Raw genomic sequence first — 16,952 nt, forward strand, 5'->3', positions numbered from 1 at the left:
CTAACTGTTTTAAAAGTGTTTTAAAAGATCTAAAATAATCTTGAGACAATGCTCTCAGAAGTGTGAACCGTCTCACGCCTAGGCGGGATTATTCTGGGATGGCGTTGCTGGGATGAGTGGGCTCACAGCTGCGTGTTTTTCCTTCTGTTTGTTGGTGCTGTGTGTCTGGAGGGTGGTGGGTGTTTGGAAGAGGGTTAGGAAGAGGAAGGCTGGCTGCTCTAGATGCTCTAGCTGCTCTGGCTGCTATAGCTGCTCTGTCACTCTGACTGTAGGAGTTTGGAGGCCAGTCTAGCAGAGCCATCTGCTGCAGTGCTGCTGCACCCAATCCAGCCCCCCCCCTCTCCACTGCCGCCACCTTCACCACCCACCCGTATCTATCTCTGACTCTCTCTCTCTCTCTCTCTCTGTTTTTTACTTGGTCTTCCCTGCAGTCAGCGTCACTGTCTGTCTCTCCGCTTCTTTCTCTTTTCATGCTGCTTTCATTCTGCTCCCCTTTCATTTTGGTGGCTTCCTCCTACTTTATTTCCAATCTTTTTTTAATCTGTTATTCTCTTTATTTGTTGCACCTACTCATCTTGGAAGAAATACTAGTGCATCTCAAAAGAATTGGCTTACAGCTAATGAAATGCCAAAAATCAATGTCTCAGAAAATGTTAATAGTATAGTATAATAGTAATAGTAAGACCTAGCACTTTTGGCAGTGTGGGCAGTGTGCCAAGTCCTGCTGGAAAATAAAATCCGCATCTCCATAAAAGTTGTCAGCAGAGGAAAGCATGTGCTGTAAGATTTTCTGGGAAAACACTGCACTGAGTTTGGACCTTTGGGTCAGTGCAGAGTTATTACAGAAAATCGTACAGCACTACATGCTTCTCTCTGCTGACAACTTTTATGGAGATGCGGATTTTATTTTCCAGCAGGACTTGGCACACTGCCCACACTGCCAAAAGTACCAATTGGTCTTATATAATATTAAAATTGTTAAAAAATATTTAAAAAAAAAAAGTTTTTTATTGGCTGTAAGCCATAATCATTAACAATAAAATAAATAATCGATTAATTATTTATATTTACTGAGCTACACATACAGTAAGTATTTTCAGCATCTCAACAAGGAGTTGCAGAGGTTCCTAATGGTATCCTGTGATTATCCAGCCCCTGCAGCTCCAATATTCTATTACAGTTTTTGCAGATTTTGCAGTAGTAGTGTAGTAGCTCGTACAATAGCATTGCCATTAGGGGTGTCACGATTCTCTAAATCCTCGATTCGATTTCATTTTCGATTTGAGGGTCACGATTCGATTCGATTCTCGATTTTCTTGTTTTTTTTTCTTGTTATTATTTTATGCCTCATAAAATTTAAATAATATATTTATTATTATTATTATTATTATTATTATAAATATTATTATTATTATTTATTAAGATATATATGGTAATGCCATCTAGTGACTTTTTTTGGTAGCAACAGTGTGCACTATTAAAACAAGCAGTTTATCAGAGCTGTGTGTGGATGGCTGGTGAAACTGCTCATTACATGAAGCTGCAGTTCTTCATCCAACCACTAGCAGCAGCAGCACAAGCCCCGCTCTCTTCACTCAGTCACTACTTCAGTACAGCCCAGCCACGGGCTACAGAGCTCAGCCAGTCCGTTTTTACTGTTTCTGTAAACAAATAAAGGTTTTAACCCCACTAACCGGATAATACAGCTCACTACAGTTCATCTTTCAGCCCAAGCAGCTAACAACAGCAGTTTAGAACAGCCGACACGGAGGCACTGCTCGGATTACATTATAAACAGGTCAGTTAGCGCGCTGCTAACCTCAGGATGTTTATAACTACGGAGTTTAGTGGACACACCACGGCCGCCAGGTAAGTCTTTTAAAGGCTACTGAAGACTATTAAAGGCTATTAGAGTGTACCCCTGGCTCCCAGGGGTTACAAGAGGTTATTGAAAGCATTATTGGGGGGCAGAAATCAGTACAGGCTGGTTAGATAAGTGATGTGGGTATTGTCTTATAAATATTTACACATAACTTATATCTCTCCTGAAAAGCTTTTATTTTAGTCAGAAACACGCTTGTGTTTACTTTATCTGAGAGAAAGATGTTTTTTTAATTCAATGGAAAGCAACAGGTGTAGTCAATTATAAGTTTAAGATTTTTAATCCACCTCACTGTGATCTATAGTCAGTGTTCTCAAGTCACACTGACACACGCATTTCAGCGAGTTCACACGCTCTCACCTGCGCGCACCCACCCCTCCGCTAGATACAGATACAAAACCTGCGCGCCCAACCCCCTCCCCCCCTCCCCCGTTGGACAGATAAAAACAGTGATCACACTCCCGCCGACTGCGCTCATGCAGTGGCTATCTCTATTTAAATGAATAGGATGCGCTGTGTTGGTGCCGCGCCATTTGCGTAGCGCGCTGCGCTATTTGCGTAGCGCGCGCGGGAGGGATCGTCGATCCTCTTTTTGACTTCGATACTCGAGATCGTGACCTCATTTCGATTCGATTTCGATAAAATATCGAGATCGTGACACCCCTAATTGCCATGGCATAGTATCTGTGTCTTCATTACAAGCTCTTGACACAACAGGAGTATGAGGATGAGCGTTATCCTGTTGGAATAGTAAACCAGAGTGTTCAGAAAAGGTTCAGAAAAGTTAGGGCACTAGTTCCAGGACCTCATGAATGTAACGTTAGGTTGTCAAAGATCCAAAAGAATCACACATCCAGAAGGCCTGGTGTCACTGTGTGGTGAAATTTCGTAGGTTTTTGACCAACAACAAACCATTGATCTTGCTGCTGTTGTATTTTTTTTTTTTTTTTTTGGGTGCAGAATTTTTTTTGTGGCTATGAATTTATGTTCTATGTACTTTTCCTAGACTAAAAACTATATTTTCTCATCACTGTTACTTTTATGTATTGTTATAATCCAGTATAGGAGTTTATCACTGCTTAAGGCCTTGCTTCATACACACATACATCTGTCAACACTGGTGATGGGTGTTTCCGTTCATCTTGGGGATTGATTCTCTGTCCAAACAAGCACATCCAACAAAAAGTTCTTGGATGAGGGCCCCAGCATTACATTCAACTATTGGTATGTGTGTGTGTTTGTGTGATTGGAAGAGAGAGTGAAAGTGAGAGAGAGAGGGGGGGGGTGTGTGTGCTAATGTTGGTGTTGTTTTTGTTGTTTGTCTCTGGATTCCCAGTTCGTTCTGTGCTCCAGTTCAAACAAAGCTGGTGGCATCGTGCCAACATGTGGCTCATATATCCCCAGTGCTGATCTCGGCTCAGTATGCCTGAACTCATCAGCTCTCAGCACCCCTCTAAATTCCCCTGCCCATGAAGATCTGACGCTATATATGAAACCGCTGAGGTCTCTAATAAAGACATGGAAACACTGACCTGGAAACAGTCTTATTTAGACCCAGATCAGTTATGGAACATGTGAACTGGTTCTGGTTGCTTGTATAGTGGGATCAGGTTTCAGACTCTCTGAGAGTTCTCTATACATTATTAAAACCAGTAGTCCCTTCATTTCTGAACCTGAGCTCATTCTTTTGACGGACATTGAGCTTTAGAAGCTTAAGTCCATTAATTTTTAATTTAGATTAGGGGTCGGCAGTAGGTGGCCTGCAAGCATAAATCACCTGGACCTTGAGGTTGTTTGAACTATAATAAACTATAATGAAAAAAATAAAAAATGAAATAAAATGCGTCTCTGGGGAGCTTTTGTTTACTTACCGCCCGTTTCTCTCTGTCGCGCTCGACATGACTTTAGTGTCCGCTCATTCTCGGGCTCCCTATCTCCGTACAAGGGCAGTTTTTTCCTTTCTTCTTGGGTTTACCTACTTTGAGATTAACTGTTCTGCAATTGGGTTCAACAACCCCCTGGGCTGGAGAGCTACTAGTCTGTAGCACCCTATCCTATTACACTTCAATTTACACCTCCCCCCCCCAAATTTAATAGCCGACCCCTGATCTAGATTATTGATGACATTGATGACTAGATACCAATGTTGTTGCAACATATCAGGTGTCATCAATTTGGACACAATTTTGTCAAATCCAGCAGAGTTTGAGAAGAATGTTGTTGAAATATCAGAAATGATGTTGTCTAATTTTTACCGGTTTCTGGGATACAGTTGTTAGGATACAGTCTGGTTTGGAAGTAATATAGAATACGGTCGGATTCATAAATAATTTTTTTGAATTACAGTACAGAATTGTAATTTCATGGGATTCCTTTAAGTTTGGACAGGGGTTTTGTCAGGCTCTTAACCAAGAAAGAGAAGTAAGAGAAGTTCCGGTTTTAAAATATTTACATGATTTAGCAGATTGGCAGAAATGATGTTGAAATACAACTGGCTTTGGGGAGAATTTTTTTAGTGTGTTGCAGTCAGGTTCAGAAAGAATATTGTCAAAGCACAATTGGTTTCTAGCAAATATTTATTGGAATTCATTTGAGTTTGGACAGAGTTCTGTGAGCTGCAGACAGATTCTGAAGGAATATAATTCCACATCTTTTTTTTTTTTTTGGCCATATTTTTTCATGAGGCAGACTGTTTTTTGTTATGTTCCCAGCACAGTACAAGAAAGCATGTTGTCAAAATGCAGGATGGTCTTACCAGACTATTGTTGAAATACTGTCTGCTTCAGAAATGATATTGTCGAGAGTTAGGGCAGAATTTCTCTGGATGCCGTTGGATTCCGAAATAATATTTTCAACATTTTATTGGTTTTGGACAGGATTTTTTGTGGGTACAATCAAGTTAAGAACAGCTATTTATATAATATAATTGGCGTTCAGTTCGAGTTTGTACAGGATTTTGTCCAAAAGATTCCAAAAGATTATTGTAAAAGCACACCTGGTTTTGGACTAGATTTTGTTGGAATACATTAAGATTTGAAATGAATATTGTCAAAGCCCAACATTTTTCTGGTAGAATTTTGTTGGAACATGGTCAGATCCCAAAAGAATATTATCAAAGCAAACCTGGTTTTGTTGAAATACAGAAGAGTCTGACCACAATGTTGTTTAGAGACCATCAGACTCTGAAAAATACTGTCAGTGCACAACTAGTTTTGGACAGGAATTTATGGGGATACAGTCATGTTTGGAAATAATGTTGTTAAAATACATCAGGATCGGACCAAAATGTTGTTGAGTCTGGAAATGATGTTGTTGAAATGTAGGTTTTGGGTTTCTGTCAGGATGCAGTCAGATGCTGAAAGAATATTGTCAAAGCAAATGAAAATACCTGACTTTGGGCAGAATTTTATAAGGATATAATTGAGTTTGGATTGAATTTTGTCGAGTTATAGCCATTACTGAAAGACGTTTTGTTGAAATACAATTGTCAGAACTTTGTTTTGCTGTGTTTTGGTTCAGATGGAATAACTTTGTATGGAGTTGAACACTGTTGTCCAGTATTAGATTCAGTTGAAATCTGAATAAGGCTTGATTAAAACTCTAGAGACCCTCTGTTTAGCCCTGATCCAGGAACAGTTGTATAGATTGTACAGGTTCCAGTTGGAGGCGTTAGTATGACAGTGCTGTGCCGTGCTGCAGAGAGCCGTGTCTGGCTGAAGGCTGCTTTGAGCTGGCAGACGTTCACAGAGCAGAAGAGAGCAGAGCTGGACGCTGTGGGCACTGTGGGCACTGTGGGCATGGCTGCCATGCTGAGTGAAGAGGGAAGAGATCGAGTGTCGCTGTCAGACAGGCGTGTGCTGTTCCATTGCGTCAGGCGGAGAAGAGAGGGCTGTTATGTAATTGCTCTGTTGGAGAGGCTGCAGTTCAGATGTGAAATGTTGATGGTGTGATTTTCTGCGCTGTTAATTGGGCTGTGTTGAGGGAAGTGCAGGAGCGGCGTGTCTCTGTAGGAATCAGAAATAGCACTTGTTGGTGCTGCTAGGAAACTGGTTACCTCTGACGTTTCCTTTAATCCTCCTGAAACTGTTCACACTGCAGTTGGGACTTTATAGTTGGGTGATTATGGTAGAATTTTTTTTACATTATGGTGATTAAAGACCTTTTTGATGATTTGTGATGATTACATGTGGTTACTGTCAAAATGCATCAGTAACAGTTCGAATCCCGATCATGCAGTTGCCATCAAATGCTGGAGCCCTGAGAGAGCACAATTGGCCTTGCTCTCTCTTGGTGGGTAGATGGTGCTCTTTCCCCTCATTACTCCAAATGGTGATGTCAGTCATCATAAGGCTGCATCTGTGAGCTGATGTATTGAAACCGAGTCGCTGCACTTTCCTCCGAGTGTGCTGTGATGCTACACGGAAAGTTTGAAAAGAGGCGGTGGCTGACTTTACATGTGTCGGAGGAGACCTGTGCTAGTCTTCACCCTCCTTGTGTTGAGGCATCACTAGTAATAGGGGATATAAAAACATTAAATAAATAAATAAAAAACAAAGATAATAAAAAAAAAACCAAATGCATCCGTAATACTGATAAAAACTGCTAGTCAAATACTCTACAATATTGATTACAGTGATTTAAATTCAACATGTTTACTGCAAATCATCCAATTAAACTGGACTATCTATGCTTTCTCTGTTAAAGTGTATCATGGGATCTGAATACTGTCAATATTGTTATGTTGCCCATCATCTATATATTGTGATATTAATATTTTGTCCCTCCCCTAATCTTAAGGCCTTGAGAGCAAGTCTTTTATGGATCAAATTCACATGAAATGCTATATGAAGCACAACATATGTCATATATGTTAGTTCCAACCCTGCTTAGGAGCCCATCTTTACTGTAGCATCTTTCATTTTCCAGTGCTGTTGGTTCTTGGTTCACAGTAGAAATTCCATTTCTAAAATGCATGGTAATCCAGAATATTTCTGTATATTATCTGGAGGGGTTGTGTATCTGAGTGTAAATGTCTAGTAGTTGTACCATCCCTAACCTTTCCTGCACTTCTCCAATACCATTCCTGTTTGGGAAGGAGTCTGACACAGAAGATCTCAGGTTGTTTGCAACATGTGTAAAAGGGGAAGCTAGGAATAAAATCTGAACCTGATTCTTCAGACTTTTCCCAGAGTTTGAAGACCTAATAAAGATTCTGTGTAATGTATGTAATCCACTTATCTCTCTTCATCTCTTTTTTCTTTGTCTTTGTCTGGTTGTGTAGATTCTTCTCCAGGATGCGACAGTAAGCCTGTGCAGTGCTGATCGTCACAATGGGAATAGCTGGGCCCTCGGCCTGTACGGCCCAGGCCAACTGCTATCAGAACAACTCCTCCAAAGACTACTGCTACTCGGCCCGCATTCGCAGCACTGTGCTCCAGGGCCTGCCGTTCGGAGGCGTTCCTACCGTCCTCGCCCTGGACTTTATGTGCTTCTTGGTGAGTTCACCTCTTGTAGATATTTTATTGTATTTAATTAAATGATTGATACAAAGGGACTTTTCAAAATGACTTGTTCATATTTCAAGTCATATCTAGAACACACAGTTTATAATTACTCAGTAGCATTTATTTAATATAAATATATAGAGAACACAGTTACACTGCTCTACAGCTCAATCAAATTATGGGGGGTGTCTGGGGGGTCTGTACCCCTCTAGCTTATGCCTGGCATTAGGCATGGTACCTACCTATAACATCATGTCCTTATTGGTCATCTTCTCCATAAAGTTGTATTCTATTGGCACAAACAACAAGGCAGGGTTCCCGCGGTTCCTTAAAAAGTCTTAAAATGCCTTAATTTATTTTAAATCCAGGTAATTAAGGTCTTAAATTGTCTTAAATTTCATGAAAATTTGCTTTAGGTATTAAAATTTAAATCGGTGCATTTAATGCTGGAAAAGAACATACTAACATTAGCAATGAGCTACGTTCCCGGGGAGGGAAGTAAGGTTAGTGGAGCGCTAACTAACATTATTGGTGTGCTAGCTAAAGTTACCAGGGAGAGAACTACGTGTAGCTGAAAGCTAGCTAACATTAATGACGCGCTAGCTAATGTGACAGAGGAGAGAACTAAAATTAGCGGAAAGCTAGCTAACTTTATCTCGGCTCTGTTCTGCATCACAATGGAACAAAATTGAAAAAAATTATGGCAAACGGGAAACATTAAGTTTTGATTTCCAACACAATAAATTCTTTTTTACCTAAGGAATTATTACTTCATTTTCAGGTCTTAAATTTTATTTATTGAGATCTTAAAAAGGCCTTAAAAAGCATTAAATTTGACTTTTAAATGGTGCAAGAACACTGCAAGGACTGAAAAAGCGGTTCAGCAGTGAATCTAAAAGTAACTGAATGCAGTCCACAAACCTTTGGAGAGGTAGGTTATATTTATATAGAACCTTTTATATTTACATCTTTAAACCTTTAAAATATTTCCACTGTCGGTCACCAATCTTTACATTATTTAAAAATCAATCAATACTGTGTTTTGAGAATCAATACAGTCTTGCAAAACACAGAAAAAATGTAGATACTTTGATACAGTATCCAACCAAAGTGAATACACCCCTCACACTATAGAAATGAAACTTGGCAATAACCTGGGAGAGTAATCAGTGTACAGCTTGTATAGCTGTATAGATTTACTGTCCTCTAAAAATTACTCAACACACAGTCATTAATGTCCAAATAGCTGCAACACGAGTGAGTACACCTTACAGTGAAGATGTCCAAATTGTGTCCAATTGTGTTGTGTTGGGCTGTTAAATAAGTTGTTTTGTGTACAATTCTCTCATACCGTCCACTGAATGAGTTTCATTCCTATAGTGTTGTCCCATGAAAAGATATGAAAATACAGAATTATGTGTAGAAATGTGAGGGGTGTACTCACTTTTGTTGGATATTGTTCATCCATTTTTTTACATTCTTAATTGATACTGAGAGAATTAAAATGTCTTAAATTAAAATCCTGGTAATTAATGTCTTAAATTGTCTTAAATTTACTGTGAATTTGCTGTTGGTATTACATTTTCAGACAGTGCGTTTAATGCCAGTGGAAAGGGCACATGCTAACTTTAGCGGTGAGTTAGCTAACATTACTGTAAATAAAACTACGGAGAGCTAGCTAACTTTAGCGGTGAGTTTGCTAACATACTAACATTAGCAGCAAGTTATCTGGCTACAGTACTGGAGAGAGAACTAAGGTTAGTGGAGAGCTAGCTAACATAGTAACATAAGCAGTGAGCTAGCTAACATAATAACATTAGCAACAAGTTAGCGATGTCACCGGGGGGGGATTTAAGTAAGCGGACAGCTTGCTAACAGTAACGTTGGCGACGAATTAGCTACGTTACCGGGGAGAGAATTAAGGTAAGTGGCAAGCTAGCTGACATTAGCAGCGAGCTAGATATCATAGTCACGTAAGCGGCAAGTTATGTACGTTAAATAACAAATTTTCAATGAAGGAAAATATGACTACATTTTTGGGTCTTAAATTATATTTATTGTGATCTAAAAAAATGTCTTAAAAAGCTTTAAATATGACTTTTAAAATGGTGCAGGAATAAAATAAAAATGTGCCATTCCATCACTATGAAGGGAATGATGGTTGATAGATTTCACCCCAAAATCAGGAGATTACAGCACAGTTAAATAAATGAGTTTGTTTCAGATAAAAGAACACTGTAATGGAGGGAGAGAGATGGAGAGCAGTGTAACCCAGTAACACTCTCAGCTGTGTGCTGTGCTATCCTGTTGACCCACATTCCTGCTGATGAGCAGAGCCTGGGGTAGGTTGTCACTATAAATTGGCAGCCAAGGGCAGCGTCCGACTTACTCAGCATTGCTACTGTAGCGTGAATATTGTGCTGCTGTGAAGCAGGACGAGCGTGAGAGTATTGTTTAGCCATGTGAGAGATTTCCTTCCTTAACAGTTTAAAGCCTAATGTATCATATTTGATAGACATTTCAGTTTTTGGAACCTCTGAAACTTAAGATACCTGCTCATTCTTTAATTTCTTTGGAAATTAAAGGTGTTAAAATGGTTTATCCTGCTGTAGTTGTTGGAGTAACTGTCTCTACTGCCCAGGGAAGACTTTCTACTAGATTGTGGAACATGGCTGTGTGGATTTCATTGCATTTGATGACAAAAAAATCAGTGAGGTCCACAGTTCAATGCTGGTGGGAGAACTCCGGAGTAAAATTGGCAACTTTAAAACTGCACAAGAAGCTTATTAAAAGCTACTGTTTACAACCTGTAGTTTTAGCTAATTCCAAGGTGCCACACATTTTAAAGGCAAATCAGGGGTTAACCACTTTTATATTCCGTTTCTTTTTAGTTTGATTTAAGGTAAGTGCTGTTTTATTGCTGTGAGCAATAAATCCCTGTTGTAGGTTAATCAGATTTAATGCAAAATAAAAGTCTTATATGCAATGTGTTAATTATTCAATTATTATGTTTTTTACTTTCAAAACATTAAATATTCTGGCAGGCATTTAGACATTAAAGGGGTCATTTTATCTGCACATATTATGACTTTGTACCAGCATTTTGTAACTCATTATCAATTATCTTTTTTATATGGGTCCATTCTTTATAGGAGCAAGCCCAACATTTCCTCTTATTTCATATCTGAGATGTCCTTTTTTGTGTTTTTCACAGGTACTTCTCTTTGTTTTCTCCATCTTGCGAAAAGTGGCATGGGATTACGGGCGGCTGGCGCTGGTGACCGATGCTGACAGGTAAAGATTAAATATTGCTAACTACAGAAAATCATGCTGTGCTTCTATCCTTACAGAGATAATGTATCCAGCTCCACAGCTAAAGTATTGCTGATGTTCCTGCTCCTACAGTGTGCTTTGTGTTTATTAATTATGATCATGATTTTGTTGAGTGGAACACAGTGCATGTCCAGTACCAGTGAATAGTGGTGTCCTGATCAAATGCAGTGGATCAGGGATATTTTAATGGATCGGGTATTGGCTACTTTAATCCCAACCCAGTTCTGTGTCTGGTTCAAGTTAACCACAGTGTTTAGCCATCAGGACACACTGGTTAACAGACATGATTCCTCAGAAGGGTAATAAGTAAGAGTTAGAGAGTTTAGTGTGAAACTATATTACAGTAAAATAAATGATATAAACTGTATAACTGTATTAATTACACAGACATCAAGATTTCATCAGATTGCTATCAGAGAATCTGATTGTTGAACAAAATAACCTGATCAGGACATTCCTACAAGGCACTACCGTATTTTTCGCACTGTAAGGCGCACCATATTATAAGGTGCTTTTTAATATAAGAAACTTCTAATTCAGCAGATCTCGCCGCTGGGTGGTGGGTGGTCAGCTTAGATTCCTGAATTTCTCCAGCACTAAGGCTGGAGTATTAGCATTAGCATTTAACAACTAGCGTTACACTGAGGAACCCTGTTTGCTCCTTTAAGCCAGGGTGATATTTGCTAGCGGTTCGTCCCATGTAGCTTGTTTCAGTATGATAAACATGCAGGCTTTTGGGGGAAAATTAATGGATTTTAAATGTGCTTTATAGTGCAAAAATATGATAAAATCTTCATGCAGGTAAATGGACAAAGGAAGTGACAGTGCTGGGGGTCTGCAGCACCCCTATGATTGTTTAACTGCTGAAATAATTAAACAGTTTTTTGTATGCTTTTTATATGTTTTCAGGGCAGTATCATCTTTCTTCACAGTTTTTTTATTGGTCAATTTGGTTAATGGAATTTTAGTAGTAGTAGTATTATTAATATTTTTGGTTTTATTGCAAGTATGTGATTTTCTTATAGTGTATTAAGCCACAGTTTAGGACCAGGCTTATCTCATATCCTTGTACCTTAAATTTCATGTATTATTTTGATTCTCCACTTTTGTTGAGTGTTGAGTGTGTGGAATGGCATGGCTGAAGTCAAGTCAAGTCCAGTCAAGAGGCTTTTATTGTCATTACATTCTGAGTACAGGTACACAGTGTAGTGAAATTACATTCCTCCAGAACCATGGTGCAACATAGAACAACAAGCAATAGACAACATAAAGTGCAGGAGTGACGACAGTGCAACAAAAAAATATAACACTAAATAACAATAAATACAAGAGACAAGACAATTTAAAGACAGGACAGTGCAGTACCGATACGGTATAATAATGTGTATAGTGAGGATAAGGTGCAGAGATGTGTAACATACTGTAACATATAGAACATATATAATCACAACAGTTACTGAGGTAGAGAGTTTATAGTTTTTGAGAGTAGCAGCAAATATTGCTGAAAGGAAGTTTGGTAGTATCAGTTTGTTGTGAGGAGATCAAGGAAATCATGATGAGAGAAGCATTAATCTCATCTCATCTAATCTAAGGCCCTGGGACCAGTAAAACCAGTTTAAAATGTCTTGTGACGGAACAGTAAAGCTGTACTATGTAATATGTTTGTTCTTACTGAAAAGTCATTCATCACTGTTTTATTTATGAAGGATGCACAGGCGTTTGGGCCATGATACACTTAATAAGCAGTGAGATTTTCATAACCCAGTTTATCCTGCCAGCATCACCTCATCTCTATCAGTACTCTGCATTTCTTTCTCCTCTCCTGCTCTACTGCAGGGACATAGATGACCTAACATTTACTCATCGTTTACTCATCAGAGTTGGAACAAGCAGTTCAGACCTACAGGTCAGTGAGTGTGTAATGAGATCCAGGGGCCTGACTAGATTTTATTATCTGCTTTATTGTTTATGGTTAGTGGCACTTTTACAAGCGCTACTCTTTGGCCTGACTGCAGTCTAGCCTTGAGGGGAAAAGAGGACAATAACATAAACATATAGGTCTTCTTGAGGGCTGGGAGAAGGTAAAGTGGCTGGTAATAGCAGATAAACTGATTATTAGATTATTTTGAAAGTAAACTTTTGGACAGGATGTTCCTCTGTGTCCTTCCAGTTACTGAATGTAATGCTAGCTAGCTAGCTAGCTAGATGCTAGCGTCTGTTAGCTAATACTGTATTTTTCAAACTATAAGGCGCACTTAAAATCCTTAAATTCTTCCAAAAACTGCCAGTGCATATTATAATCCGGTGCACCTTATGTGTAAATTCTACCTTTTAGGTTGTAAGGAGCAGCAAAGTCAGTTTAGTTTCCCAGCACTGAGGCTGCAGCAGTATTGGCATTAGCCACTAACCACGCTTCTCAGAGCAAAAGTATTATCAGCCTGTAGCCTGCTGCTAATCCCAGCTAGCACTGCTTGAGCAGCATTAGCATTAGCCGCTTACCGTGCTAAGCGCTAGCTCTTTTGCCGTTCATAGGTGAGTATTATCAGTCTGTAGCCTGCTGCTAACCCCGGCTAACACTGCTTGAGCAGCGTTAGCATAAGTTGCTAACCGCACTAGCCACTAGCTCTTTTGCCATTCAGAGGCGAGAATATCAGCCTGTAGCCTGTTTTTTTACTGTGTTAAAACAAGCTACCAAGCTAATATCACCCTGGCTTACCAGAACACTCAGGGTTCCTCAGTGTGGCGCTATCAGCCAGCATTTATGCCTGGCTAACACTAGCGGTTAGCGGCTAATGCTTATGCTACTACATCTAGCCTTTTTGGAAATCTGGAGATCTAAGCTTACTGTAAATAAACAGAAGTGCTTTACTAACCCAAATAAACTGTTTTCTAGAGACAAATTTGTTTGATTAAAATCCAATGCTCGTTTGACTTTAAAAGAAAAAGAGACATACAGTTTTGTTTACTTAGTTTAGCTTAGCTTAGCTTAGTTTTACAGGTCTCGCCACCAAGCTGCTGAGTTAGAAGGAAAACATGGCGACACCCCTGTTCCTTACTAGTTTTGCATAATGCGCCTTATTATCTGGTTTGCTTCATGTATGAAAATAGACCAGAAAATTATAGTTTATTGATGGTGTGCTTTATAATCCAGTGCACCTTGTAATCCAGTACACTTTATAATCTGGTGCGCTTTATAGTGTGAAAAAAATGGTAATCTTTGGCAGTAAGTGTTCTTCTCAAAGCATATGCTCTCGTATTGTTGTGCAATACAGTCTTGAAATCAAATTAAACAGAGGGGAGTAATAATAATATAGAATGATTTAAAATTCTGAGTATTTGAAAGTTTTACTGTTTGGTCTTTTGGTGAGAGAAACTCTGTTTTTGTGATTCCACGTTTCTGGGAAGGCAGTCTACACGTTTTTATAGTACCTGTGGGAGTATTTGTGAGCTCAGACACTTATATAAAGTGTTAAAATTCCTGGGAAATGTGTGCAGTATGTGGGTGAGCATTATTCTTCTGACAAATTGTATAAAAGAGTTAGAGCTGTGGTTGGATTACAGAAAGAACCTGGATTAATCTCTAAAGACAGTGTGGTTTGAGTCTTTAGCAGTCCAGGTTTCTTATTCATGTCACCACTATAAACTGATTTTATGTGATCTGCTACATTGTGGCTTAGTTGCTGTAGAATGTGCAATAATGGGTGAGTATCTTGAACTCTTACAGCTGCGGTGGTGGCATCCTGTTACAGTATGATGCTGGAATTTAGAAATTGTGCCCATATAGTGTAGCTGGAATGGATTTCGGGAGCTCATTAGAAAGTTATTGCTCGGGCCTCGAGGCTAAAAGTGTAAATTGCTGTTTATCTGCATTCATGCTTTGCATAAGGCTCTGAGGCAAAGACCATTTCATCCAAGAAAGTTGCTGGAGGGGCAAAATTGCCCTCATATACTTCCATCTAATGCCCCCACCTTTTCATTTTAGCCTTTCACTGTCAAGCAAGACAAGACATTTCAGTTTCCTTCCCCTTTGCTCTGCCATCTTAATTCTCCAGCCAGGAATAACGGCACTGAGGTAGCGCCAGCCCATTTCCCTGACACTGGTTTGTCTGGGAGGGGCAGTGAATTAGGCCGCAATCATAAATGCCATCTGTTCCATAAAGCAATCTGTTTTATGATGCTGTGTGCATATTTACTGCGCTCCCAGAATTCCTGCCTGTCCTGCACAGTGTGACTGTGCTTGACTATTTCTAGAACCCACGCATTCTCTCTCTCCCACCCGCCCTCTCTCTCACTCTCTGTCTCTCTCCCCCCTTACTCTGAGTGTCTCTCTCTCTCTCTCTCTCTCTCTCTCTCTCCCTCTTTCTCTCTCGCTCTCTTTCTCTCTCTCCTCCTCAGTGCCAGGAATAACCACCCCTGCTTTCCGCATCGTATCATTCTGCAGCGTGGCAACTGCGATTTTGGCTTATTGCTATTCCTTTTTGAAACGCCCAGAAATCCAGAAATGAGGCTGAGCCACGCTTCCAAAGTGTTACATAACTGACACATATTATTTTTATTTATTTATTTCATTTTTTTTTCAGACAGAGCATCCTCATAGGAGTATTTATTTGGTGTTCTCTTCTAGTTTATTTTATTGTGTTCGTGTCAAAACTCAGAAATATAAACTTTAACTTTAAATAAAAACAAACTTTGCTATTATGTCATAAGTAGCTCCGTCCAAAAATCGAGGCTGCATACTAGGTGGGCTGCATTTCTCGGCCTCTACATCATGTGAAGGATTCTTTGTACTGTAATGGGTGTAAAAGCGTGTAGTGGAGGAACTAGCAGGGAAAAGGTACAGGTTCCTGGCTTCTCTGAAGGCACACTCACACACAGGACACACTCCGTGTCCGAATAACTTAGGATAGACACAACAGACCGGAGGCCATGCTACAGCTAGTTCAACTCCAGCATGCTTGCGCAGTACTACAACACATATTTAAAAAGAAGAAAACGATTCCACGAAATGTACACAAAAAAGGCAGGAAGCTAAGACTCTGGAGCAGTGTTTGTTTTTAAATATTTTGTTAAAAATTAAATATTATTTCTATGACAAGTTTCATGCATCGGTGTTATTATGTGACATTTCCCACAACTAGTGTAAATGAGTCTAATAAGGACTTGTCCTACCGTGACTGCAGCCTAGACTTTGGAACACACTTATAACAACTGGACCTACAGAAATGGGCCACAATGACTTGGAATACAAGGGTTTGTTCCTCTCTTGAATAAGTAGGATGTCCCTCCCTCTCCCCCAGTTATGCAACGGGATGCTATTCAGCATGAGCATCTGTTAATAGCACTGTTGGAGGTTAGTGTTCTCCTCCAAGCTCATTTCACTTTCCAAATGTACGCTTCAAGCTCTGGTATTGTTGTGTGATACAGCACAACAGACTTCTGCAGTGATTAAAATTTTGTGGGTGGAGCAAATTGAGAGGGAGGGATGATTATTTGACATTGAGGTTAATATGGACCAGTTTCTTTGCAGAAACTGAGAACTAAAATAAACTTGATGACTACTGGAAAACCAGAATTTGACCGCAGTCACTTGGAATATAAAAGTTTGTTCCAGCAGAGATGCAGTTCTCAGGGTCTCAGGGTACCTTTGTCCAGTTATGGTCTGTAATAAAAGGGCTGTGATTCTTGTGTGAATGAAATATGACTGACCCTCTGCCCTGCAACAGATGTCCAGCGCTCTTCTGGAAGAAGGCCAGTACTGACAGCTCCCACCCGACACCTAGTTGGACTGTCTAGTCAGGCCTTTATTACAGTAAATCAGGTGATCTGTGTTGTTTTTGACAGCATATGAACTACTTGATCTTCTATAGTTATCATTATAGAAATTTGTTCAATTATTTTTTATGGTAGTCACATGATCATTTGTTTTATTTTTTATTTCTGATTCATTCAAATAAGCTGACAAGGTGTGTTTAGACTGATGTGCTAAAAGTCATGGGACACAGTATGTAAATTGGTTGTGAAATGTTACCTCAGGGAAAAGCTTGGGAACACCCACACCTGTGTAAGATGTGAGGAGTTATAAAGCTGGAAGACGAGGAAAGTGGACACAAATGCAAGTATTTATTAATAATAAACAAAAAAACAAACAAACAATAAACCAGAAATAAAACGAGATAAACTGAAACAACATAGAAAGAAGGAATACACTGAGACTAGAAACAAAGAAAATAGAC

General features: G+C 39.5%; 1 protein-coding gene across 4 annotated transcripts in view; it reads left to right on the forward strand.

Annotated features, from left to right (window-relative positions):
- LOC103030998 (CSC1-like protein 2) overlaps positions 1-16,952 on the forward strand; it is a 79,305-nt gene that overhangs the window by 23,018 nt on the left and 39,335 nt on the right. For all 4 annotated transcript variants that reach the window (XR_007424940.1, XM_049466021.1, XM_049466024.1 and 1 more), the window contains exons 2-3: positions 7,164-7,377; positions 10,601-10,680. Coding sequence is in view for 3 of the 4 variants with exons in the window: in XM_049466021.1 (XP_049321978.1) it covers positions 7,213-7,377; positions 10,601-10,680 (245 nt within the window). In the remaining variant the exon portion in view is untranslated. The remainder of the gene's footprint in view (positions 1-7,163; positions 7,378-10,600; positions 10,681-16,952) is intronic.

Source organism: Astyanax mexicanus, chromosome 16 (genome assembly GCF_023375975.1).
Source record: "Astyanax mexicanus isolate ESR-SI-001 chromosome 16, AstMex3_surface, whole genome shotgun sequence".
In the NCBI taxonomy this organism is placed as follows: Eukaryota; Metazoa; Chordata; class Actinopteri; order Characiformes; family Acestrorhamphidae; genus Astyanax; species Astyanax mexicanus.